Below are 26107 nucleotides of genomic sequence, written 5' to 3'. Positions count from 1 at the left end.
GTGGGAAAATTGACGCCACAGGGCGCTACGCCGCTCGACGAGATGGCATAATGCAGTGCAACCACCCATACGGCCAGATGGGAAGGATTTATCCCGAAACTTTCAGAGTTCTTGGGGGGAAACAACGCAGGTATCTCTGCCAAAGAGAGATGCTTGCCTATATTGGCAGAGGCGTAGTATATTAAACTACGCTATGGAAGGAAAGCCTCTCGCGGCTTTTTCGTTCCCGAATACTGAAATAACTGATATGAGTAGAAAAATATTTCGTGGATTCCTGAATTGCTAATGTGAAGTTGACCTGTTTTGACGTATAGCTTTCCGATAAGATAAATTCGGAAAAGGGGCTGCGAATATAGATCTAGTGTAAAGTTGCCGCGTAAAAGTTTTGTTGCCCGCGGTCGAAGTTGACAGCGCACTGAATTGTCTACCTCCATCCGGTCTAGGGATACATGAATGAAGGCCTTCTTATACTTCAAGAAAAGGATGAAGGAAAACACCGTTCAGCCGTACAGGGCTTTCGGAGCTCACCGACTGTGGATTAAAATGTGGCTCAGAGTGGCTCAAATCCAGGCGACAACTTTCCATCCCCGTCTCTCGACGTAACCCACCCTCCTACCGTAACGGCGTGCCATCCGTCTTAGGAGTCTGGTTCTGGCCCCAACCCAGCCCAGCAGGGCTGCGGCTCAGATAGTGACAGTAATTATGGGGAAAGTCCAGCCCTCGATGGACGGGCATATTTGTTCCTAGATAACCCGTCCAATATAGAAAGAAAAAAATCCAAAAAAAAAGCCTTCTTATTCCTTACTTATTTAATGATAATTAATTAGGGTCCGTGGCCCCCGCCCCCCCGGCCCACAGCACCCCCGGCCCCACTGGCCCTACAGGCCCCACCAGCCCCACCAACCCTGCCAACCCTGGTGGCCATCTGCCCCGACGGCCCCGTCGCCGTCCTGTGAGGACCCGTCCACCAAACTGGCCCTCAAGCAGCCAGAGCCGCCCAGAACCCCGGGCCTATCAGAAGCCGCCTCGAGGCCCCACCTACCCCACTGATAGATGAAAACTTATTCGCGAGCACGCGACGCGTTGTTGGACTTTTCCTTCTTTCCTTCCTCAGTTTAGAATCTTCGTCGATAGCACCCAATGGACTGAGTTCACCTCAATGCCTTGCCTTGGTCGTGACACGTCCCACCCGGCACCGCCCCCTTAGGCCCCGTCCCCAGGGCTCCCGTCCACCCGGGCACCGCCGCTCAGGCCATCACCCATTGGGACAGAGCCTCCAAGAACCGGCTTGCTACCATGAACGTACGCACGACCACGCCAATCACCACCACCACGACCACCGCCAACAACACCCACGCCGCCTCGCCGATCTCGATCCCGAACCAACACTCCCCCTTCTCTACCCGGCTTAACGGCGCTCCGACGCCGACCTCCCCTCCCGTTGTAGGGTCCGATCCCCTCACCGACGTGACTTTATGTACGACGGTGCACGACTTGACCTATTTGATACCCATCAACGTCAGTCTAAGCCGTAAGGGGTAAGGGGCAAGGGGGAGGAGGGAGGGGGGTTACTTACTTTCTTATCGGTAGGAGATCCGACGGACCCTTCGGGGATAGGGGGGTTAGCGGGGGAGACCGTGGTAATTGTCGCCGGAGGTTGGGAGGGAGAGTTGGTCGAAGGATCGACCTCGGCAGTAGGGCTGCCGGTGTTATTGGTGATGGTTTTAGTGGCGAGTTGGGTGTGGTCGCGAGTGGCGAGCAGCGCAGCCAGTTGCTTTGGGGACAGGGCCCCGCGCCAGCGAATTTTTATGATATTCATTTCCTAAAACCAGTTAGCACACATCACCAGGTCCAAAGACGTGTGCGGACGAGAACAGTTCTGGGTGCAGGGGCGGCGAGACAAAGAGGGCGGAATACAGATCGTGGTATTAGTAGGTACTCACAGCGATATTTTGAGCATGCTGAGGAGCAAAAACCCAGCGTGCGGGATCAGCGGGCTTTGTTTCTTTTGTACAGTCGGTTTCTCATCCGTCCCTTCCATAAATCTGTCTTGTTTGAACAGGACATACCCACTAACCCGTCCGTCCCTTCCATAAGTCTATCTTACTTAAACGGGAACATCTCTACTAACCCGTCCGTCCTTTCCATATCTTCTAATTCGAACCAGCTGGGAGGGTAACTCCTTTACTTTAGGGTCACTATAGCGGAAGGAGGGAGCGGAACTGTTGCCACTAGGGTACGACTTATCTTGCCCCCAGCTAAGCCCCTGATTCCCAGACCACTTCAACTGATGCGATGCCCCTCCTTCAAGTACTTCATGAGCGCGTACTACGCATCCTGCGCCGAACTTGCCGCGTTATCTTGCAGGTCTAAGACGGAATGTGCTGTGATTAGGGGTCAAGGGGTCTAGGACAGCAAGTGGTCTAATTACACCCTTACTTAATTATAATCTCGTAGGCTTTCTTAATTTTTCTCCGTCCACCCACTTCATAAGTTCATCTGACGTAGTTGGCGCGCTCTCTAATCAGAGGGCTAACATCAATATTTTCCTTATTTCTTAGCTATTCGTTAAGAATCTTATTCTTTTTTTGATATGTTGATCTTGTATCTAGTACATGCTGCAGTAACTTTTCTTTATTATATCGAACTACTCGACTATGACTGCATGTCTTTATATCCTCTAAGACGAGTCTACAATAGGCGTTCTTCATATTGCTATTTTGTGGTATTATTTCATCTATTCACCTGGTGTGGATCTCGATCATATGGCTTCCAACCCCCCGATCCTCCTTCGCCCGCCTCGACCCGTGGAACTACACCAGTTATGGGGCAAACCTTCTATTACAGTGCTTTTCACCATGGATCGCTCTATGATAATCTTGGAGAGAAAACCTGGAGAAAAGCAGCCCGCGCACGGACTAGGCTTTGCCAATTTTGCACAGTCTGCTTTGCTTGTTGCTCGAACGGCAAAAACTCCACCGTCCACACGTTCTTTCCGTACGTGTCCGGGAGGGAAGGTCCCCTCGTAGAGGCTTAAGTCGGGGGAAGGAGAGCTCATTTCAAAAGCGATACTAGACCTATCAATCGATCCTACTGGCTACACATAATACGAGACCAATAACGATGAAAGACTCAGTAATGTCTACACCTTTCGAGTCCAACGGGGTTTAAGACCTATATGAGATACAATCAAGCCACCCCATAACATTTTGGTGAGAAACTTCTGAAATAGTGACTTGAAATCACTTATATTTGAGGCTTAATATACCTTATCCCCATTAAACCCCCTAAGCTCGCAGAATCCCCGGAAAATGTCACTGCAATAAGCTTTCAAACCCGGGGGGAGTTATATTAATACCAAACACCCCTATCGGGGTAGGTGTAATAATAATACCCACCCTTCCCACGAGACGCTCCTCCCGCCAAGAACCAGATCCACCAGCTCCACAAATAGCACGACACGCCCACCAGCCCGAGTACCACCGATACGATCAGCAACCACCCCGCCCAGTTAACTTCGACCTCGAACCAGCCCTCCCCCACCTCGTCTCCCACCCGACGTGACGATATGCGTATGAATTTTCGGTCGACAGGGTGTAAGCGGGACCCGTCAGTTCCAGGGTCACCGCCTAGGGGGTCTGGGTCAGCAGAGAAAGAGGCCGTGGTGTTTCGCGCCGGCAGGCTGTTGGCGACTGAAGCGTGTTTTGACGGACCGGCCCCGTGTAAGGAAAAGGACACCCCAAACACCAACTGCGCGCACAGGGTGCGCGCCCACCACTTGTCACCAACTGGCTAGAACACTGCCAGCTGGCATACGCTACGCCGTGGCGCCACGACCGCAGACTGATGCCCGGGCCGAACCCCTGAGCAGGTATATAAACAATGGCCCTCGCCCATCTTCCTTTGCGAGGGCCAGGTTGAAGTCTTACACCAATACAAGTCATTGCTCCCCTACCTTCTTGCCTGCATTGTGACCACCTTGATCAGGCGTACCTACCTTCTCTTACACCCCGGCAGTGGGGTTTTCGCTGCTGCTGCTGTTGGTAATCTGGGCCTGCTTGCGGGCGGCGAGGAGGACGGCAAGGGTAGCCGGCGACGGGGCCCGCGCCAACGGAAGGCCAAGATAGCCATTTTCTAAATCCAGTCAGCCAAGGCAGATCTGGCCCAAGGAATGGGTAGGCTGCGGTAAAGGAGCAGCGAGATGAGGAGGGTGGACGGCGGCGTGGTACTTACAATCTATCAGAAAACTGATTGGTATGCGTACGGACTAGCGGATGTGTTTGTTTTGTGAAGATTTTGTTTTCGACGATGTTGGGAATTAGAAATAGAAGGGACTACCGATTGTACTTGTTTTAAAGAAAAATTGCCTTGTAAATTTCTTGCTATTCGCTGTTTTTTAAGGGCAAAAGTTACCGCGTACTGTGTCCTTTCTATAATTATTTAAGTTATTCGGCTAAGTGGACTGTAAGCTATCTATGGATATTTAAAGTATTTTTGGAAGTTGAGTTTCATCGGATTACGGAGCCTGCGAAGATAAAGGTTAAAGGTGCCGAAGGCTTATAATGTTAAGCAAATTTCCCAAGAATCTTAAACCCGTACGGCCGTGCTATATTTAACGATTATTAGATAGCTTCGCTAACAATACGAAAGGTATAAGAATAGCATTAAAAGGCATATAGAAGATAAAAAATGGGCAACTGTCACGAAGGAGAGGATTCGACTGGCATAACACGCAGTATAACCGTAACCTGTATTATGGAATCTAAAGCTAAAGAAGGAAAAGGAAGATGTTGCGGAGAGCGGGGAAGGCGCGGGGTTCTAGGTATGGTGCGGACCACGTGATAGGTACGCACAGACCACACTCCAGCACTACGTCATTGACACCACCACGGCACTCGCCGTGACAGCAACCGACTTCCCATGTAGGGCCGCGCCCTTGGCCTCTACGACGTGTATCAACGTCATTCTCGGCAGCCGGGACCTATAGAAAGGTTAAGGAGGAGGTTGTTCAGTTGTCGGTCGGCAGGGCAGGGGGTTATGCCGAATATTTTTTACACATAGCTCAAATGCTGCGTGGAAGACAAATGTAAACACTATATCGACAGCAAGGAACCTGTCGCCTGGAATTGACCCACTTTTCATGGAATTGAACCACATTTTCCAGGCCCTGGTTAGCATGCCTCTGTACTTCCTTCATTCTTGGCCTCGGAATGCCCTCATTTCATTCGGAATGCCCTCATTTCGTGATTATAACACTTCCCCTGCCTTCTCTCAACGAGTATAAAGAAGCGTTCTTTTCTGAACTTTTAGATCTATTTGGCCAGACAATTCAATGCGCTGTCAACTTCGATCACGTGCAAGAAAGAACGATCAAAGTTTTCATCTTCGGAACTTCGCACATGGCTTTAATCCACATCTCAAAAATTGGGTTGGCAGCATAAATACCCAGCACCCCCATTTCCCGAGAATTTTTTTTTCCCTTTCTCTTTCCTCCTCAAGTTACATGTAAGGTATGTGTTTATCAGACCCAATATCCCAGTTCAAGCAAAAAAGGCTGTATGCCAAGAAAACTAACAATGTTCCAGTGCCCGTTTGTTTACTGTTATTCGCATGAACACGTCTATTCCCCTTCTGCCAAAAAGGACCCCAGTTCCTTGTCGGAAAGTGCAACAACAAAAGCTGGATGCTGACAAAAAGTAATGCTTCAGATAGGTACGTTTTTCATCATAAACAAGTGCGATCCCGCCCCCCACGGAGGCCGACGCACTGTCTAGCATTACTAGCCAGTTGGAGTCTCTGAGAGACCCAGGAAAATTAATTCCAAGGTAGCTAATCCCAGGATTGAGCCTGTCCATTTGTTAGATGAACAAATTAGATTTTTATTTTTATCATCATTGGCATTGACCAATGCGCCGTGTGGGTTGGTCGTTATGGTCGGCCCCATGGCTTTTGGTTCAAATGCCAGTGAAGGTGCCTCTGGGGGAAATACCGACGGGTAGATGACCTTCCAGGGGTTGCTAAGAGGAAGGTATGCCGTCCGAGATGGTGGGGAAGGAAACATTAGCCCATGAGGCCTGGGCGTAGTCCTAAACCCTTCGGCTTTCCCTCGAGACGAGACGGCGTGGTCACGACTTCTTCTTCGTTAGCTTGAGGGCGACGGCGCCGATACCATATCTTGCCGATGCTGGTATCGGCAACTTAAGGACAATGAAGAAATTGAGGCACCGCAATGTGTTCGTGAGTGACATCAGCTTTGATAGAGGTCCAATCACGCGGCCAGCCAAGGCTCTGAGTCACCTGAAGTCTGCATGGGAGAAATACCTCATGTTTCCGCTGCTAGAGACGGGAGTTAGCTGCTTCCGTAAATTCCCTTGGCCTCGTGGCGTGGGATGAGCGGAAGCCGAGGTCTTCTGACCAGGAAAGGCCCAATGTTGTGCAGCATCCGAACCGACCTTGTGTCGAGAAACACGCATGCGTCGGGACTTTTGCTGGCACGTTTTCTTTCGAGGTGTGAATCCCGAGAGTGGTGCGATTGTATGAACTCGGAGACTTTCGGACAGAGTTATATGGACTGATGGGCATGTTGAGTGAGTCCTGGTTCGAGATGGGAAAGGACCAGGCCGTCAGACAGCAATCAGCGACGCAGCTGACCTGTCGGGGATTTTGAAGATATCTTCACTTCTTTTTCCTCAGTTGAATGGAATTTTGTAAGAAAGAAGAAGAATTTCAATTATAGACCTCGAGTGTTTCATCAAGAACAACTGCCGTCTTAGGGCTCTATCAATTTTCCATGCCGGATTGGACACAACTCCTGAAAACACGCGACAATATTTCCCTCGCCTCAGCCCACATCATACGATGAAAAGCAGGTTCCACGTGCTGTTGCACAGTGCAGAGCAGCGGGTGCAACATCGGAGCGCGGCCCTGTTTTTCTTTATGGCTGGCCGCCGTTTTTGCAGGCTGTGGCGCGGGTGCTACCCTCCTCCTACAGTACATGTACGTCTCGAAAGCCTGCTTAGGTGCCACCTTGGCGCTGCCCCTATTACATCATCTCGTCAAGCTTGCTTTCCTGAAATCCGCCAGTTTTGATCCTGCCGCTCACCAGGCAGGCATATATCAAGCCCCTCATCCCCGTCCATTATTCTCACATACTTAATCCATCTCATCAACCCCAGCATTCTATAAGATTCCTTAGCCACATTCTCACAAAACAGAACATCATGGATTTCGTCAACAAGCTTACCGGCGGCAACAAGCAGGAGGACGTGACGGAGCAGACGGGCCAGTCACAGCAGGAGGGCTCGGCCGGGTCCGGAGGCTTCATCGACAAGCTCAATACCGCTGCCGGCGGAGGCAAGGAGAGCGAGAAGAACGAGGACGCGGTCGACAAGGGTGCGTTCCTACTCTTGCCTCTACTCCCTACCTATTCACCTAATCTGCTCTTCAAGAAACAAAGCGCCTTAAGATCTAACACACTCCTCTCTCCCCAACAACAGGCGTCGACTACGTGCAGCAGAATGTCTTTGGCCAGGGGGACCAGACCAACGAGAGCGCGCTCGAGCAAGCCAAGGACGAGCAGATCTCCGACTTCATCCGCGACAAGTACAAGGACGCCACGGGCAAGGACGTGCCCATCAAGGACAAGTCGTAGTCTATAACTACCGCCTTTGGACTACTACCCGAGATTTACTGTGCCGAACCATTCTTTACGTGCACTTGCGTCTGGGTATGGCGAACGAGGATATGCAATTCGTTGACTGCTGCCTCTCTAGACTAGTATAATTAGGTACTTGAGCAGCAAAACAAAACAATACAGGATCTGCATTCTCCCTTCCACCTCATTCTTCTATGTGGCACAATGCAATTAACGAACGGAAGCAGATCATTATCTGAAACCGTAGCTATGCCCAATAATCAAGTTGAGCAAGTAGATGAAAGAATGATGCACAGGTTTTGACTTCACTTCCACACCCACTTTGAGACACAAAGACTGAAAAAGGGAAAAAGGGAAAGGAAAAATGAAAGGACTCGCAAGAAAGTGCACAATACCCTCCTCAAGTTCAACAAACAAGAACAAAGCCCGCATGGCTCAGTGGTAGAGCGTATCACTAGTAATGATAAGGTCCTCGGTTCGACTCCGAGTGTGGGCATTTAAATCCCCTGACGCAGGGATGGTGCAAGTGCCCCAGTTGCTTGGGGTGGAGTATCTATCAGATATCTTTTTTGCCCCATCTTCCCCTTCTTTTTGCAGCTATCGAGTGAGGGGGAGATCCACTGCATAGGCTTGACTGACTGACTGTACACACGAAACAAAACCAGTGTCTGAACCTCCCCGCCAGACGACGACACAACATCACAACATCGCGTCAAAGTCCCACAGCACAGTCCAAGACCCAGGTTGGTACAAGGCATGAATCGTTTCATATTCATCGCCGGTATAATACAGAAGCGAGTTCAGATGATCCCCGCGCAGCCGAGGCGCAGAGAGAGAGTATCCTCTCGCGCAACCTGGCTGACTTCCTCCGTTCCCGGTGAGCCGCCAACCCGATGATGATGCGATCCCATTTCCCTCCCCATGTTCCCTAGCCTCGCAGCCTTCTAGATGCCCATCATCCCCCGCTTCAAATGTGTTGTTATGCTTTCTTTATGTAAAGTGGAGATTTTTCTATACGGGCCACTCGGGGCGATGCCGATAGGCCCTGGCCAAGTTGCCATTCCCAACCAGTCCATCCTAAGTCAATCCGAAAAAAATGCAAGACTAACCGAGCCTCACGAACTTGCAAACTCAAGTCGGGGCCCCCGGTTGTGAAAAAAACCAACGCCTTTCGCTGACCAGTGACCAGAAGAAAACCGAACCCTTTTTATGTTAGTCAAAAAAAGGAAATGACACAGGAAACGTGGAATGATAATCTTCGGCACAACAGGCTGATCAAGTGAGCCTCACTTTCCCGGTTCCCGCCCCGTGATCCCCGGGAACAGACGCGCCTCAAATTATGAACTCAGCCGAACCAGCCACATCGGTTGCACAGGGGGGTATCATACCAAGACAAGAAAAATGCAAAGGAAAAAAGAAAGAAAAGTAAACACAAGAAAATAGAAACGAGGTGTGCACAGTTATGCATTGGCCGGGGTAGGCTCATCAGCATTTCCGCCCCTCAACAGCGCCGTAACCTTGTTCACCACAGCATCCGGATATCCGCGAGTGCGCATCTCGCCGACGACAGCTTCAGCTTCTGCACGGTCATGAACGGCAAGGAACGCTCGCGTCATGGCCTCGTAAGTGCTTGGCTCCCGCTTATTGCGTCCGAGAGCCGAGTAGACCTGCTTTGCCTTGTCGATATTTTGCTCGGCAGCCCAGCCGTGAATCAGAATGTTTGCAATGTACGGGGTCGTGTGCACACCCTTGCCCGCCATGTTGACGAGGACAGGCTCAGTGTCGGCAACCCGATGGTTGGCAACCATTGCCTCAAACAAGGCCTGGAACAGGGCAGGAGCAGGGGCCACCAACGGGTTCTCCATCACGTTATCGAAGACAAGACGGGCGGCTGGCAAGTCGTGGTGGACGCAACCGTAGGCATGAATCAGAGAAGCATAATGAACGGATTCGGGAGCTTCGCCAGAAGCCCGCATTTCCTCCAGAACTCTTTCGGCGGCCTTCATATTCATGGGCTGCAGGGTGGCGTGAATGTCGACAAGAAGCTTGAACGTGTGCGAAGTAGGAGCGAGACCCTGCTTCTTCATGCGCTCATAATAGTGGAGGGCCTTAGACCTGTCGCGCTTCGTGAGCAGGAAGAACTGCATCATGCTGTTATACGGTGCCGCGCGTGCCTGATAGCCGCGCATGGCCTCCATCTCGTCGAATAGCTCAACCGCGAATTTCTCGTCACAGACCCGGCACAGGGCGTTCACAATGGTGCCGTAAGTGACCGAGGTGGGCCTAATTCCGAGATTGCGCATCTCCCCGAAGTAGAAGAGACAGTCGTCAATGCGGCGAGCCCTGCCGAGTTTGCCAATGAGGGCGTTGTACAGGAACGAGTTGAGCTCGACCCCTTCTTCCTTGGCGCGGTGGAAGATCTTGACAGCTTCCGTAGCTTCGTCAGAGCTCTCCGTTTTCTTCTCCAGCGTCGTGATGTAAAGGCCGTAAGTGTTGGCCGATAGTTTGCCGCCCATTGAAAGCAGTTCCTGGTGGTATCTCTCGGCCATATCTCTCTTGCCAAGGGTTAAGCAGGCGTGAACCATGGAATCCAGAATTTTGGACCAGCCAGAGCAGACTGCCGGATATTCGGCCAGTGGCGGAACATCGTTGCGCGCAAAGACAAGAATCTCAACACATGAATCTAGCTTGCGGGCGCCAATGCGGGCTGCAGCAACAATGAGCCGGGCGTATGTTTCGTAACGCGGATGACGACCGGCCCGGCGAACGTTCCGAAGCCGTGCGAGTGCTGCTGGAAAACCATTTCCCTGCTTACTGCTCGACTTTGGTGCCTTGAGGCTGGAATCCAGGTCCGCAGCAATCAAGCCTGAGGCCCTGACGTCTAATGTATGGCCGTATGGGTCGTAATGCTCTTCGTGAACCGTGTCGGTGGGTGTCAGCGGGAACACTGAAGCAGAAAGAGTCGTAGGAGCGTGGGGTACCAGCGGCATGCTATTCCGGGGATCGGAAACGCCTCGAGCAGCCATGAATCTCGAGATAAACTCTGCGCCCTCCTCGAGCTCATCTATCAACTGGACGCTGGGCTCACCCGCGCTATCACGGACCCGCTGAAACATGTGCTCAGCCTCGGTCAAGCCTTCGCCTACCTGACCAGAGCCAATCATGGCGATAGCGTACATGGTTGCCGGCTCAATGAAGGCTGGCGTGGGCTGAGTTTCGGGGTGGCTCAAGACAGCCCAGTACCGCGAAGCAGTAGCAACGTCACCCTCGCGAACACTCATGGCGAGCATGGCAATGGCCGGTGAGGCAACATCGCCCAAGGGGTTGATGCTGGAAAAGGCGGCTACAGCGGTATGCTTGTCGCCGTGGTCAGCCGCAACGATTGTAACCTCGCTCATCGCACGACTTCTGTTCTCGTCCTCGATTTTCTGGGCCCAGCGGAGCGCTTCCGAATAGATACCACGGTCGACCAAGGCCTTGACAAACCCGCCGGCAATGATAGCGCCGTTTATGTCCGACGCCCGAACACCATACTCGTTGACAATCTTCTTGTAGAATTTCATGGCACCTTCCAGTTTGTCCGAGATGACGTACGCATAGAGCACGGCAGCGTAGACCTGAGCATCAAGCCGGTCTCGCAGAGATGGCTCGTTGTTGTCGTTGGCAATTGCAAGATTGCGGTACTCGTTATAGCATTCGACGGCGCTGATAAGGTCCCCTGCCTTGGCAAAAGCGGTGATCATGACGGGAAAGGTGGCAGCGTAGGGTGTCGTCCGGTGTGCCTCCATATGCTCGAAGAGCTTGAGCATATCAGAAACGCGGCCCGACTGGGCACAGGCCGAGATGAGTTGGTGGTATGTTTCGGACGAAAAGAACGCCGTGCCTGACTGGGCTGAAGTCTCGAAGAGCTTCAAGGCCAGGTCCAGGCGGTCATCCTCAGACAGGATGTCATGCTCAATCTCGTGCGACGCAAACATGAACTTGCCAGCCTCTTCCATGCCTCCGAACCGCAGTCGCTTGTCCTCGAGCGACCTTTTGAGGGTTGAAACCTCGAGCGACCGAGACGCGAGCAGACCGACCAGGATGTTAAACGTGTCAGCGTCCGGGGAAGCTTTCCGCCGGAGCATATCGGCGTAGATATCTAGTGCCTTGGAGACGACGTGGGACCTCTCCGAGGGCATGTGGATAGCCGACATGAGCAAAGCATTGTAAGACTCGGCAATGGGCTTAACACCAGCGACCAGCATCGCCTCAAACACGGCAGGTATCTCGGCATAGCGCGATGCCTCGGAGAGCTTTGTCAGATGGTGTGCATAGGTCTGAGACTGTGGGTCGACTGGGGGTGTCGCGGTCCGCACGATGCCAGCTGGTGTTCGAGCGCGAGACACCGGGGTGATCATACGAGATCGGATCTCCTCAAGTCGCTGGTCAGCCAGGGCGGGCGACACTGCTCTGAGGGATTCGGCCTCTTCTTCCAACGCTTCCAGCTCTTTGCGAACCTCAACCTCCTTCTCGAGAGCAGCATCGATCCGGGCCAGGACTGCCTCGTCTTCAGGCGACACAGGTATGCGGGCCTCGTGGCCGGGAGCTACATCGCCTTCGAGCGCAAGAGTCCTCGTATCGGACCCAAGGAGAACGGAAGCCGGTGTAGGGTTCCATTCGATGCGCTTCGGGAACTGGAACTGAATCCACTCGCCGTCTTCTTCACCGGGCTGTTCCGTCGACTGCTGCAGCTGCTCAAAATAGGCGTCCAGCCCGCCATGCTCGACGGGGACATCATGGCGAGGCTCTACCGGCACAGCAACATGCGAGCTGGGGCCCGAGTAGTGAAAGGCACTCTGAAGGCCGAAGTTCGAGACACGGCTGATCCGAGTGCTGTGGCGCCGCGCAAAAGACGGGCGGTTCTGGGGGTTTAGAACATGAGGATGAGTGGCAGCTACGACCGACTGGGCGTAACCAAGAGAGATGGACTTTGTGAATCCCTGACGGATGAAGTTCTGGAACACGGTCGAGTAGACGGAGGGCATTTAGGAGACGCCTGGAGAGGAGAGATTCTACATTATAGAAACGTCATTGTTAGTAAACAGTGTACCAAAGTGCTAACATCTAGCTCCCAAGGAACTCCAGGTCCATGGTGGATATCGATATCACATGAGGAGCTCGTCGACGGCTGGGAGGCCGTCAAGTATGCGCATGGCCCGGGAGAGGGGTGGAAACGAAAGGTACGCGGGAGGCGCACGCGACACGGGCGCGTGCGGAGGGCAAAAAAAAGGAAGCAAAAATGGGATGATGGACTTACAAGAGGGGATTTATGGAAGCGCAATTGCAGGTTCATTTGACGACAGTGAAGTCGTCAAACAAACGCGCGATCTGGATTAGGTTTGGTATTACTGGGTGATTTGGAGTCGAGCAAAAGAAGGGCAAAAGTAGGGAGCGACTGAGGAATTGGAGAGGTTTTGTGGCAGACAGCTTGACAGATTGCGATTTTTTTTTCCCTTTCCTAGAAGGGGGCAGCTGGGCGTTGGGGTAGGTAGCGCGGGTGGACTCGGAACGTCAGTTATTAGTCAGGGCTGGCTCTGCCTCAATAGCAGGCACCTGAAGTACTATAATACCGCGCACGGCTCAAATGCCTAGAAGTTGATGCTTTGCTGCGTGAGGGTTTCTCTGCTCGAGGTTCGCTTTTCTTCCTAGGTCAAGCGTTGATGCTGTGTTCTGTTCCTCGTGTCTTGTTTTTATAAAAAATAGTCAAGCCGTGTCAACCCAAATAATCGAGCGAGGTCGAAGAGAAGTCAAAATGGCTAATGATGTCGACGACATTCTATGAATGCGAACGTTATATGTTGCCCCAATTGACCACCTGGTATCTTCAAAGCCTCCAGGGGTGGCCCTTATCAAACTCTCTCACTGCATTGCACACTGCCACTTGCACGACACCCACCCAAGCTTGAAGCTAGGAAGCTGTGAATGTTTCGTCGCCTGAAGCAGCAGTGTGGGTGTCATGGCGAGGAGCGGTGATTCATCCTGCACACACTTCCTCCTCTTCTCCCGCACCACCTTTCTTTGATCGTCCGCAACATGTGCGTACGTACGCAAGTCTGTCTGCCCCTCCAAGCTTCAAAAAGGCAAGCCAGGCCTCCAGGCAGAGCCAAGATGACGAATGGCAGGAGCCTAGCGGAAGACTCGGACGCGGGCTGAGCGGGGCGTGGCTCCTTCCGCGACGCGCAAAACGAAGACAAACCGGACACACAACGGGGGCGATTTTGTGGGGGGCTAGCCTCCGGCCCCACAATTGGCCATTACCGAACCCTGTCGCAACGCCCAGCTCGTCCCGTGTCCAAGCCGTTCCTAACACATTCTTGTACTCTTCCATACAAAGTCCTACGTAGAGTACTTTGCACACGATAGGACGCAGTCCCAAGCTACGACAGCTCGGGGCAAAGGGAGCTGACCCGTCACCGTCGCGCTGGGATCGCCTGCCGTCGGCTCTTCGTACCTCAGTTTCAAGCGAGATTTCCGTAAATTTCAGATCGTCATGCTCCGCACTAGCCTGGCTCCAAGAAGGAATTGGAAGCCAAGCTTTGACGTCTGGAGGCTTCTAAAAGACGAACCTCAGGGCTCCGTCGCCGTGATCAAATCGGCTTTCATCTGTGCCTGCATCCATTTGTCTTGTTTTGAGCCGAGATTCGCGATGTCAGAGATTCGCGATATCAGGACGTAAACTAAGAGACAAAAGGTTCGAGTCGTTTTTGTCTCGGACGAGTGTGCCATTCATGGCCGAGGGTTGGGACGCACTTTCCTGCATCGTTATCAGATCGTGGTCCCAATGCGGAAAGGTGGTGAACCGAGGAGTCACATGTGCATGGTGGACGAAAATTGGCCGCTGCGAGTCGGGCTGATGTAAAGCCCGGTTTGCCAGCCCAGCCCGGCGGGTGGCCGATCGGTCCGTTACCCACTAACTGCGATACCTCCGTCGCGGTCCCGATAACCACCGATGGTCGAAGGGAGATGCATCTTGAGCCTCAGGAGTCCTCAGGCGAGGCAAGGCCACCCCTTCCTGGGTCTAAGCCTAGCAACCATGCTGCCCTGAACAGGTTAAATGATAGACCTCCCCGGGAAGAGGCTGATGGCGGCTTTTAGTTCCGATATGTCTTCGAATGAGTTCAGCGAGGTGCATCGCCCATCCGACATTCCCGACATGCACTGCTATGGCCAGCGTAACTCCATTGACAGACATGGAATGCACTGCCTCATATCATACTTGCGTGCCCCATCAACTTATAACGTTTAGCTGAACTCTGTTTCCGTGTCGGTGGTGGAGCATTTCGACGGCAAAAACACGTTGCTTCTTAACGGCGTCATCAGTTCGCAGCGCCAGGCGTTGGAATTCTATGTTTCAAAACGAAGAGAGCGGGGAAACGGTCAAAAAAAAAATAGCTGCCTCCATCCAGCGGGAACCAGGAAGGGAAAGCGCCATGGAAGCTGCAGACAGATTCAGGCATTCCATTACTTCACCAGACTCACTCGCATGCGCCGCAAATGGCAAGGTCGAGGCTGGTTGATACTGAGGTTTCGTGGACAAGCGAACAGAAGCTGCCTTCTACGCCGTTTTGTAAGGGCCGTGGAGGAGTTCTGCAAGCAGGACCACCCCTCTTGCCCCTTTCCCAGCTGAGGTGAAGAAGCTTCAGCTTGATTTGCCCCACCACCCCCTGGACTTCTCCAAATCAGGACTCCGCTGCCACCATCGACCCCTCTCGCCTTTCGAAGTCGCACACGACTCAAGCATCCCGGTTCACGTCATTGAAGCTATCACGGTATTGCTTATTTGGTATTGTCCAAGAATTAGGCTATACAAGGAAGAGAGGGCTTGGCTATTGTCTTTTTGGAGGGTCTTTGGTGTTGTCTCATCTCTGCATCCTTTCTGTACAGTTTAGGGAGCTTGGGCTGCAACGATCCCTCGACAGGACGACACAACTGAACCCCGCCTTGTTCGTCTCACAGGGTCTTCGAGCAAGCAAGAAAGCAAGCAAGCATGAGCAGCAGCAAGGACCACGTAACGGCCGTGTCGGCGCCCGGCAAGGTGCTGCTAGCCGGCGGCTATCTTGTGCTCGACCGCGAATACACGGGGCTCGTGTTTGGCCTCAGCGCCCGCATCAACGTCGTTGCCCAGGAGATCCACACCAGCGAAGGCGTCCATCTTACTGAGATTGTTGTCGAAAGCCCCCAGTTTCTCGAGGCACAGTGGCGGTACGGGTACCATCTCGCTGCAGAGGATGGTGGCATAAAGGTCACCCAGCTGCAAATGTAAGTGTCCCAGTATCTGGGCTATCTTGGCGACGAGGTGCAACGAGGTGCTGCAAGATCAGCAGAGAGGAATGTCTTGAGCTGCACTCGAGGGACTACATCTATCTTGCACTGCCTGCCTTGCCCCCTTACTTGTCTAAACTCGTGTGTTGTTCAGCGCTCACGCCATCCCCCCTCACAGTGGTTCCCGCATAGTTGCGAACCCCTTCGTAGAGACGACGCTAAACTACGCGCTCACATACATTGCGCGCGTCGGCAAGCACAAGCCGAACCACAGCGTAAAGTCTGCCCGCCTCACCATCCTCGCCGACAACGACTACTACTCCCAGCCAGCCGGGGCAGGAGCAGGAGCAACGAGCGCTGTGTCGCCGTCCACCTCGTCATCCTCTACGACACCGCCCGCCTCGTCCATCAACGCCATCAACACCAGCCGCTTCGCCCGGTTCCCCACCACGCTAGGCGGCGCGCACAAGACAGGCCTCGGCTCGTCGGCCGCGCTCGTCACGGCCCTCTCGGCCGCGCTGCTCACGCACTACCTGCCCACGCGGCTGTTTGATCTCGGCTCGGCCGAGGGCAAGCAGGTGCTGCACAACCTGGCGCAAGCCGCGCACTGCGCCGCGCAGGGCAAGGTCGGCAGCGGGTTCGACGTGGCGGCGGCCGTGTACGGGTCGTCTCTGTATCGGCGGTTCTCGCCGGGGATCCTGGCGGCGCTGCCCGAGGCGGGCGCGCCGGGCTTCGCGACGCAGCTGGAGCGCGTCGTGCACGGCGACGGCGACGCGCGGTGGGACACGGAGGTGGCCAAGGATGCCGTCAGCCTGCCGGCGGGCGTGGCGGTGCGCATGTGCGACGTTGACTGCGGCAGCCAGACGGTCGGCATGGTCAAGCAGGTGCTGGCGTGGCGGGCACGCGAGCCCGCGGCCGCCAAGCAGCTGTGGGATGAGCTGCAGCAGCGCAACGAGGCGCTGGCGCGCGTGCTGCGCGATGGCCGCACCACCGACCTCGCCGCCGCCCTGCAGGCCGTGCGCGAGCTCGTCCGCGCCATGGGCGCCACCAGCGGCGTCCCCATCGAGCCCGCCAGCCAGACGGAACTGCTCGACGCGCTCACTGCCGAAGTGCCGGGCGTCTACGGCGGCGTTGTCCCCGGCGCCGGCGGCTTCGACGCCATCGCCCTGCTCGTCAAGGACGACGTCGACACGCTGGCCAAGATCGAGGAGTTTGTCGAGGCCTGGAGCAAGTCCAAAGGCAGCCAGGTCAGCTTATTGGGTGTCAAAGGCGAGATGGAAGGCGTGCGCAAGGAGACGCCGGGAGCGTATGAGGGGTGGGTCCGGTGAGGACCGAGTCTTTTCTGCTGCCAGCGTGTCGAGGGGTTTGCTCCTCCGTGAGGGTTCGTTCTCTCTCGCCTCTGTTGAGGTATATTCGAAAGTGGGTTTTGCTGGGACGATGGGGGTCGAGCGGGGAGTCGGGGGGTGTTGATTTGGGTCTCGATTACCAACGGGTCTGCGCATGAAGTCCGAGAAACGTATGTGTCTCACGAAGCGGGATGCAGAGCAGGGAAAAGTTGTAATACGTCTTTATCAAAATATATAAAAGTGTTTACCTTGGAAACGCGTTATTTGATGTTATTCTTGCTACCTCAGCTCCGCGGTAGCCCCCGGGCGAAGTCCGTACTCCGAAAATTATTGAGACAGCAGAGAAATATACAAATCTACAACAAAAAAAGAAATACCTCTTTGAGGTAATTGAATTAGTTAAGAAATCATATTATTGAGCAAGGCTCAACGCCACACCGAGCCCGATATCATGTTTCACATCAGGTTCCTTCGCAATGAGCAACATGACTTGACAGCAGTAGTAGCTCATTCCTCCATCCCATCACTTGCGCGCCAGAAAAAAAAGGGATAAGAAAAGGCCAATGTTAAAATGTTCAGCTAGCTAGCTTTGCCCCTTTTCCCTCCTTTGCGTGTCGCTGCCGAACATAAGTAAATATCCGGTAAATACCGTCTAGTGTTTTGGAGGCAGAGTTGTACATTTCTTTGTATTATTAAAAACATTGTGATATGACGGGAGGGTAATGTAGATGGATAGGTCGTAACCTTCTCCTGATAAAAAAAGGAGTGGAAGAAGGAAGAGAGGCGCTAATTAGAATGAATAAAAAAGGGGGAAGAAAAACAGCAAACGCTTTTTATAGGTAGGTATACAAGACACGCTGAAATAGAGATAGAAGGAAACATTAGAGAGTGATAAAGGGGTAGATAGAACGGCATCATCGTCGTGATACCTCACCACTCCACGCAACTTGTAAACAAGTACAAGCAGCAGCAGCAGCGTACACGTACGCAAACCAAGCATACATACACTCCGTACCTAAATCGCCACACCAACGAGCCTCCCCCAAGCAGAGCGCGAGCTACTGCGCGGCGACAGCGGGCTGACGGGGCTGCCGGGAGCGGCGAGGTCGAGATCGAGATCGAGATCATTGAGGGGGTCTCGCCCAAAACACGACGACGACGACGACGACGACGACGGCGACATGGCAGTAGACGACGCGGGCGAGATGGCAAGAGTAGCGTTGGTGCTAGTGCTGGCGGCGAACAGGGCGCGGCGGGCGCGGTACAGCGAGCGGTTGGAGCAGGCGCGCGAGGATGCTGCCGAGGCCGACGACGTCAACCGCGTCGGCGGGCGGGCTGTTGCTGCTGCTGCTACGGGGCGGGCTATCATTGCTGCCACGGCGGAGAGCGGTTGTTGTGGTGTCCACACCCCCCGCAGGCTGCCGCCGCCGCCGCCGCTGCTGCTGTGGCAGTAGTCCGGGACGTCGGGTGTAGTGCGTAACCGCGGTGATGGTAGGGGTAGGGACAGGGACATGGAGGCCGTGTCGTAGTAGAGCAGGTCTGCGATGCCGAGGCAGCTCGCGGCGGCTTTTTCGCGCATGACGGTGATTCTGTAGGGTGTGGATGTAAGTCTTGTGGGAGTGGAAGCTATTTCGGTTGGAAGACCCAGAGGTCAGGGGCACGTACTCGTTTTCAGTCAGGCCCGGGATGACCGTGTCTTCCTTTCTGAAATTGAACGGCTCAGACTGGTCTTGCAGTCAGTGACGAGATCTTTTCCTGTGCTTCTAGAGGGGAAGCGTACAATCTGCAGCTGGCGCCTGAGGTCCTTTCTGCGGCGAAACGAAACTAGGTCCTGCAAGGACGAGCAAAACCTCTTGAAGTTGGAACAGACGTGCATCGTTGCGACTGGACCAGACATGGTCATTGTTCCGTAAGCGTAGTCGTGTGCAGAGCAGCCAGCTGGCCAGAGCCAACCGCGCCTGCGATGCGATGTGTCTGGATGTGTCGAGATTCTCCAAATCCCAGAGTGTAGCAAGTCGATCGAGAGCCAATCGGCGACTACCGAAGACCTTAAGAAAAATCGGCGAGCATCTAATGCCGTAAAATCCCCAGGTCGATCTCTCGGAGAGTTGTCGGGGACTGGATTTTTCAGGCCGTAGCGGGATAGACACCAAGCCCGGACAGACGGGAAAGGGGTCGGGCTTGCCCCTGGCCCAGAGTCTCGCAGCAGCAGAGAGACAAACGAACGGATGATGTCGCGCAAGGACACGGGACGACCAAGAGGTCGGTAAAAGATGACGCTATCAGAATGATGGGAAATATCCAGCAGGTGTTGGCAACGAAAGCGGACGCCGGAACAAGATGACCAGGAGAGGCAACAAAGGAGTGTCGTCGGGGTTTAGACAGGAGGCACGACGGTCAAAGACGGGCCGTGGCTGTCGAGTATTCCCCGTTGTGCAGGAAAGAGTGTGAGGTCGCCGAACACTAGTCACCGTCCGGCGTCGATCGGGCTCTACAACAAAGCAAGGGCTGAAGAAGTTGGCGGAGGGTGGGCAGCGTCAAAGAAGATATACGCACGCAATCGCAGCATCGAGTTCGCGGGCCCGCCCTGCTGGAACGTATGACCTTGACCAGGAAACGAATAAGGGCTGAAGCTAAGGCGTGTGGGTGGAATGTGGGAGAGATTCCGCGATGCCTCCTGGGCTGCTTCCGCCCCTCCATGGGAAATGAGACATTTGAGGAATGCGAGGCAATCATTTGGGATTTTTCCCCTAGAAAACTAATGAGCCTGGGGCCCTTTATGCATTAAAATGGTATTGTCGCTCGGTTGTCAGACTATCTGCCGCCGAAAACAACGTGTACGCGCCCCGAGTCCCTGAATCCATCCCTTGCAGTGTTTCTCCTTGCGTCGAGCCGCCCCGACCAGCCACGAAAAGGACCTATTTCGGATAATCCTTCAAATGGTAGCTCTTCAGCTTGACGAACTGGTCGAAGCCGTACTTGCTCAGCGTGACGCCTTTTCCGGAATTCTTCCATCCCGTCCAAGCCAGATCCTGTGATGTCTCAGTCAGCAGTCACGGAGAGGTTTCTTTTGTGGAATGACCTACCGGGCTCGGGTAATCGCAACGATTGACGAAGACAGTGCCAGCTTCGATGTGGTCGCAAATCTCAAACCCCTTGTCTGTGTCTTTGGTCCAGACGCTGGCCGTAAGACCGAATTGGCTGTCATTCATCAGAGATATGGCCTCCTGATCGCTCTTAACCTTCATAATCGGAATGACCGGTCCGAATGTCTCCTCAGTCATGACCAACATACTGTGATCAACATTAGTGAGGAGCGTTGGCGGAATAAAGTTTCCTTTGGCGGGCAGATTGCAGAACGACTCGTTAAATGGGGTGGCGTTTGTCGCGCCTGCATCCAACGCCTGTTTGATGTGGGCCTTGATCGTCTCCTTTGCCTTACTTGAGATTACCGGCCCAACATGTGTTTCCTTGTCCATGGGGTCTCCTATTTTGTACCCTTCGAGGACTTTTTGTACAGCGGCAACGAACTTGTCGTGGATGGTATAGTCCACGTAGACGCGCTCTATCGAGCAGCAACTCTGGCCAGAGTTGAAAACGGCGCCGTCGACAATTTCCTCGGCTGCCCATGCAATATCCACGTCTCCTCGGACATAGGCCGAGTCTTTTCCACCAAGCTCAAGTCCGACATTGACGATGTGATCCGAGGCTGCTTTCTGAACGGCCAGTCCAGCGGCGACCGAGCCAGTAAAGCAGATAACTTCAATCCGCGGGTCTTCCACAATCTTCTGGATGGTGGTGGGATCGCCGGAGTGGAAGTACTGTAATACCCCGGCTGGCAAGCCAGCTGCGCTGAAGACCTTGGCAATGCGCTCGACGACAGTGGGGGTCTGGGGCGACGGCTTGAGAATAACGGAGTTGCCGGCCAGCAGTGCCGGTATCAAAGAATTGACGAGGATGAGATAGGGGTACTGGAAAGGTGAGCTGTACGTCCCATAGGGTAGGGGAGCCAGGGAGCGGGGGAGCGGGCGGGGGGTATGGATGTTGACGACTTACGTTCCAGGCGAAGATGATGAGGACCGGTCCGACCGGGACTTTGCGAATAAAGCGCCTGAAGCCGTTCTCGGCCTCTCCATCCGTCTCTTTGAGAGCCCCGTCGCTGATCTTAAGAAGATACTCGGCCCTCTTGACGGCGGTGGCAATCTCTTTGCCGGTATAGGCGATGGGGCGGCCCATTTGCGTTGTCAGCTCCACGGCGAGCTCATCTTGCCATTCGCCGAGCAGTTCCACGGCCTGGCGGACTATGACCTGGCGCTCAACGAGCGGAGTCTGACGCCAGTTGTTGAAGGCCTCAATGGCGACGTCTGGAAGCTTGTTGAGCTCTTTGTCCGACACGCCCTTGCGAATGATGATCGGCTCGCCCGTCGTGGGGGACACGGTCGTGAGAACTTCGGCCGGCATCGTGATCGTGACCGTGGCTTGCGGGTTGCGAGATGGACCAAATCGTGCAATTAAGATATGCAAGGTATCAGAACGCTGATGGTGGTGGCTGGTGTTGGGGGCTATTTGTACCAAGTATTTCGTGAAGATTCCGGCACGGGCACTGGAACGAATCCGCCAGTGGCACTATTATTTATTAGGTTGATGCAACTGGAGTCCTGGAGTCCGTCGCCTCGTTCCCTCCTTCCCCAACCGTCCGGGCAGTTTGCTCGAAAGGCACAGATACCACATTGCCCCTCCTCCGCCTTACAGCTGCTCTCCGTCTTCGGCAGGGCACTACGTCAGACTGATAAGATAAGCCGGTGGAGGAGCACGGCAGGGTCCAGGGTTATCTAGGAACCAAGAGCTGTAACTGAAGATGCGGTTCGCTCGCCCTCCACTCTACGACAGATGCGTTTAGATATTCAAAAATTTGGCTATAGACATTAATGGGAACTATTTTATTATTTTTCAGTTCTTCTTTTCAGTCCATAATCTATAGCTCCGTGATAAGAGTGCGTGATATCTGGCAACCAGCTAGTAATCTTGTAGCAGTGTGGAGCCGCACAGGCCAATCCGCCGCCCCAGAAATTTTATGCGAAGAAGACAAGCATCAATAATTTTGGAGACACTAGGAGAGCAGAACCGTGGCGATACCCCCAATTCAGCATCCAACCGCAGTGTTGTTCCCAGCATGTCGGCCGAAAACCGAAGCCACTTCCTCGATGCTGGCGACAGCGAGGATGACGTGAGCCGAGGCTATGACTCGGACGAAGATCTGCAAAAGGGCGGGCGGAGCGCCAAGCGACGGAGGGTCGAAGACGACGACGACGACGACGAGGGTAGCGACGCAGCAGATTTCAGCGGTGCCGAGTCGGACCAAGACGACGATGCCGGCGCAAAGCTAGGCGACAAAGATAAACCGGCCGGCGGAGAGGAGGAGCAACAAACAGGCAAGGACGGGAAACCCAAAGCGGACGCGAAGAAGAAGAAACTGGAGCTCCCAGGCATCTCGCAGCCTCTCAAGAAGAACCTAGTTTCCACCGAAGCAGGAATCAAGAAGTCGGGCGTGGCCTACATCTCCAGAGTGCCGCCCATGATGAAGCCCGCCAAGCTGCGCTCCCTCCTCGAGCCCTACGGCACAATCAACCGGATCTTCCTCACACCCGAAGACCCCCTCTCACACACGCGCCGTGTGCGCAACGGCGGCAACAAAAAGCGATCCTACACGGAGGGGTGGGTCGAGTTCGTGTCCAAGAAGGACGCCAAGAAGGCGTGTGAGTTCCTGAACGGGAACACCATTGGCGGCAAGAAGGGGTCGTACTACCGCGACGACCTCTGGAACCTCATCTACCTCAAGTCCTTCAAGTGGCGCGACCTGACAGAGTATGCAATCCCCTGTTCTACTCGGTTCTCTTTCGGGGCTGACACATGTTTTTCTGCAGGCAGATCGCGTCCGAGAACGCAGAGCGGTCGAGCAGGATGCGCGCAGAGATTAGCAAGACGACAAAGGAGAACAAGCTGTTCGTGCAGCACGTGGAGAAGGCCAAGATGCTCGACGGCATGCAGACCAAGGCCGCCGCGAAACGGAAGAAGGCCGCCGACGAGGATGGCAGTACGGATGTTGCGGGTGAGGCTGCCGTGTCTAAGACGGACAGCAGGCCGCCGCAGGCGAGTAAACGAACCTTTAAGCAGGTGCCGCTAGCAAAGAAAAGGAAACAGGACGAGCAGCAGCCAGAGCAGGTCCAGAGAGTCCTGAGTAAGATTTTCTGACCTGTCTGCCTGAGCGGATGGAAATTCCGCGAATTTGTCTGGCTTCTTCTGTGTACATAACGAATGGAATGAGTTTCACAGACGCTGTCACCAGGCTTTGATGGCTACTTTGTGTGTACAACTTGTCTCTGTCCAGGTATCAAGCGTAGGCCATGTCTCAACTGCTTTGTAATCAAGAGGACACAACGAGGTTGAGCTGTCGGCATCGCATTAGATGTGTGTATATGTTGCAATGTCCTTGGTCGGCTTTCTCTTCCCAGTTCACCTGTTTTCCCCCGTCAGTTCCGAAAGTCAAACCTCGCCAGTTCCTGGATTCTACTGTTCCGTCGCCAACATGGAGGGATCACTACCTCCATGGAAGGTGTTTGAAGCCGGCCAGAGAGCGCTCAACGAGATCACCCCCGAGGCGGTCATCACCAATCTCGGGGTCTCGCACGAGGAGGCAGCCGAGCTTCAGGGATACATTAAGCGCCTCCTCGACGAAGAAAAAGCCGGGCGCAAGCCGTGCCCGCACTGCAGCATCGAGCAGGTCCTGCTAGACCGGTACCGGGTGGACTGGAAGGGCCTGGAGATTTGGGACAGAGCGCCCTTGCTATTCATCCAGGCGGCCTTGAAGAGGTGCATCGAAGCAGTGGCCCAGGGAGAAAGCCTCGTAGCATTCGCGAGACACTCTTCAACAATCCGCGTCAAACATGATTCCTTTGGATTAGCCCGCGTCAGAGATAGTCCCACGAGTCAGCAGGCGCCACTGCAGCCAAGGATACGCCATGCTCGGGTGGAGGAGGGTGACGATGAGGAAGTGTCGCAGCACTCACGAGGAAAGGAGCACAGCCCGGAGAAAGACCGCCCTCAGAGGCTAGTTACCCGTGAGGCGAACGACCCTTCAGCCACGATAGCGACATCAGTGCCAGTCCGCCAACCCAACTTTGCTTCTGATCAGGTCGACCCACTGCTGTCCTCCACTGGCCACAAAATCTCCCGGGTTCCACCAAACACACCGACTGGAACCCAGCCGCGTTCGAATACCGCGAGACGGCCACATTCTGCACCCGAGCTTTTCAGGCCTAGAGGGACCTGGGCAACACGGGAGTCTCAGCCTTCCCAGAGAAAAACCACAAGGGCCGGCAAAGGCACGAACGAGAACGCCATCTCCCTCGACAACCTGCCGACGGAACCTGAATGCTACCCCTCTCCCGTAACTGATCCGCTGCCGACCGGTTCTTTCGGGGAACGATTTATCCGACACGAACGGGCTCGCGCGGGTTTGTCGTTCCCTGGAACCTACAACCACAGGGCCACGCGATCACTCGGCAATCCGCCGCGGACATTCACGTTCACCCAGTCCGAGCCCGTTCGTGGCGTTTCCAACCACACGGACGACAACAGCTCGTCCGGCGCTACTACCGGGAGTGTGAGCCCCGGGCCCGAGCCCGATGGCGAGCCATACTTTGTCGGCGTGCGCGTCCGGCCCAGGTCCCACACCAGCGCCGTGGTCGAGACCATCCAGCCGCCCTACCAAGCAGGCACTGGCACTGCCCGCGCGAGCGGCTCCCCACGCAGCCAGCGCGGGACATCCCCAACCGTGCCATCCCGCTACCCGCCGTCTGCGTCGAGATCCACCCCTGTCCCCGGCACCGCCCCCGTACCCGGGCCGCCCCAGCGGACCTCGGCCGAAGCGATCAGGGTTAGCCACGCACCACCGCCAACACGACCGAAAGCCCCCTCGACACTCGCAACACACAAACCACCCATCACAGGACCGGACCAGCCATCCCCATTCCTTCCCTCCCGGGCACCCCAACCACCACTACCACCGCCAGCACAGCCCGCCGCTTACAGCGTAGTCCCGCCCAACCACGGCCACCGCACCATCCATCCCCAACACCAGAGCGACAACACGCGCCACTCGCCCAGCACCGGCACACACACCAGCAGCACTAGCGACACCGTGACGACCTACTACGCGGCGGTGAGCCACATTAGCAGCAGAAGCAGCCGTAACAGCAACAAACCCACCAGTGGCAGCAACGGCGCACCGAGATCGCGCTTCGCTGAGGCGCTCGACTCGGCCAACAACAACATAAGACAGAGCAACGCCATGGCATATGCACACGACAACGACGGAGAGAAGTGCGCTGTAGCAGCACGGGAGCAGCCGCGAATGCAGCCACAGCCGCGGACACGGGTAGCGCCTGGGACGCGACTCCCTCCGCCCGGGACGCGGCAGAGAGGGCGCCATGCTGCAGGAACTCCTCCGGAATCCGCGGGCCGCGAGCGCAGGGGGTCGCTGTCGTGTCTGCGGAAGATGGTGTGTGGGTGAGACATTTCAAATGTATGGCCGTGGAAAGTTTCACGGGATTTACTCCGTACACCATGTCAGGGTCAAGATCGTTTTCTATCCCGTTATCAAAGACAAAAGACTAGGTATTTCCTGCTAGCTTTAGTATTGTTCTGGAAGGGCGAGGGATACGTTACATTTTGTGCGTTGTCAATGGAAACTTGTCATCTCTCCTCTTTCCGGCCTTTCTTCTCCCCTTTCTTTCCTGTTGTT

The 26107-nt window shown here is 54.6% G+C and overlaps 9 protein-coding genes and 1 non-coding gene across 10 annotated transcripts; 5 read left to right on the top strand and 5 right to left on the bottom strand.

Moving 5' to 3' along the window:
- Positions 1 to 1247: 1247 nt before the first annotated feature.
- B0T26DRAFT_676239 (uncharacterized protein) lies at positions 1248 to 1819 on the bottom strand (the record flags this gene model as incomplete). The annotated part of the gene is made up of 2 exons (XM_060439952.1): positions 1248 to 1499; positions 1577 to 1819. 2 exons carry the CDS (start codon positions 1817 to 1819, stop codon positions 1248 to 1250), a joined length of 495 nt encoding a protein of 164 aa, XP_060296806.1.
- A 1902-nt stretch (positions 1820 to 3721) lies between these two features.
- B0T26DRAFT_711579 (uncharacterized protein) lies at positions 3722 to 3969 on the bottom strand (the record flags this gene model as incomplete). The annotated part of the gene is made up of 1 exon (XM_060442048.1): positions 3722 to 3969. A coding segment is annotated over exon 1 (223 nt), but the record flags the coding sequence as incomplete, so codon positions are not given.
- Positions 3970 to 7114: 3145 nt separating this feature from the next.
- On the top strand, positions 7115 to 7819 carry B0T26DRAFT_711578 (uncharacterized protein). Its single transcript, XM_060442047.1, has 2 exons — positions 7115 to 7392; positions 7497 to 7819. Exons 1-2 carry the CDS (start codon positions 7221 to 7223, stop codon positions 7649 to 7651), a joined length of 327 nt encoding a protein of 108 aa, XP_060296804.1. The 5' UTR covers positions 7115 to 7220; the 3' UTR covers positions 7652 to 7819.
- Positions 7820 to 8078: 259 nt separating this feature from the next.
- B0T26DRAFT_t141 lies at positions 8079 to 8150 on the top strand. The gene has a single exon. It is a non-coding gene; the product is annotated as a tRNA-Thr (tRNA).
- A 964-nt stretch (positions 8151 to 9114) lies between these two features.
- Positions 9115 to 12681, bottom strand: B0T26DRAFT_645296 (uncharacterized protein; the record flags this gene model as incomplete). The annotated part of the gene is made up of 1 exon (XM_060437705.1): positions 9115 to 12681. The coding sequence occupies one exon, from the start codon at positions 12679 to 12681 to the stop codon at positions 9115 to 9117; it is 3567 nt and encodes a 1188-aa protein (XP_060296803.1).
- Positions 12682 to 15683: 3002 nt separating this feature from the next.
- On the top strand, positions 15684 to 17286 carry B0T26DRAFT_648241 (ribosomal protein S5 domain 2-type protein; the record flags this gene model as incomplete). The annotated part of the gene is made up of 3 exons (XM_060437983.1): positions 15684 to 15955; positions 16137 to 16319; positions 16386 to 17286. The coding sequence occupies 3 exons, from the start codon at positions 15684 to 15686 to the stop codon at positions 17284 to 17286; spliced, it is 1356 nt and encodes a 451-aa protein (XP_060296802.1).
- A 1033-nt stretch (positions 17287 to 18319) lies between these two features.
- Positions 18320 to 19201, bottom strand: B0T26DRAFT_751993 (uncharacterized protein; the record flags this gene model as incomplete). The annotated part of the gene is made up of 3 exons (XM_060445465.1): positions 18320 to 18893; positions 18970 to 19028; positions 19085 to 19201. The coding sequence occupies 3 exons, from the start codon at positions 19199 to 19201 to the stop codon at positions 18320 to 18322; spliced, it is 750 nt and encodes a 249-aa protein (XP_060296801.1).
- A 1021-nt stretch (positions 19202 to 20222) lies between these two features.
- On the bottom strand, positions 20223 to 21765 carry B0T26DRAFT_741134 (Aldehyde/histidinol dehydrogenase; the record flags this gene model as incomplete). The annotated part of the gene is made up of 3 exons (XM_060443928.1): positions 20223 to 20336; positions 20391 to 21275; positions 21361 to 21765. The coding sequence occupies 3 exons, from the start codon at positions 21763 to 21765 to the stop codon at positions 20223 to 20225; spliced, it is 1404 nt and encodes a 467-aa protein (XP_060296800.1).
- Positions 21766 to 22477: 712 nt separating this feature from the next.
- On the top strand, positions 22478 to 23556 carry B0T26DRAFT_647799 (uncharacterized protein; the record flags this gene model as incomplete). The annotated part of the gene is made up of 2 exons (XM_060437938.1): positions 22478 to 23169; positions 23229 to 23556. 2 exons carry the CDS (start codon positions 22478 to 22480, stop codon positions 23554 to 23556), a joined length of 1020 nt encoding a protein of 339 aa, XP_060296799.1.
- A 334-nt stretch (positions 23557 to 23890) lies between these two features.
- Positions 23891 to 25876, top strand: B0T26DRAFT_751990 (uncharacterized protein; the record flags this gene model as incomplete). The annotated part of the gene is made up of 1 exon (XM_060445464.1): positions 23891 to 25876. One exon carries the CDS (start codon positions 23891 to 23893, stop codon positions 25874 to 25876), a length of 1986 nt encoding a protein of 661 aa, XP_060296798.1.
- Between the last annotated feature and the right edge of the window lie 231 nt (positions 25877 to 26107).

The sequence above is a fragment of the Lasiosphaeria miniovina genome (genome assembly GCF_030549165.1).
Source record: "Lasiosphaeria miniovina strain SMH2392-1A chromosome Unknown B0T26scaffold_4, whole genome shotgun sequence".
In the NCBI taxonomy this organism is placed as follows: Eukaryota; Fungi; Ascomycota; class Sordariomycetes; order Sordariales; family Lasiosphaeriaceae; genus Lasiosphaeria; species Lasiosphaeria miniovina.
Note: the sequence above shows the minus strand (reverse complement) of the source record. Positions and strands in the feature narration are given on the sequence as shown.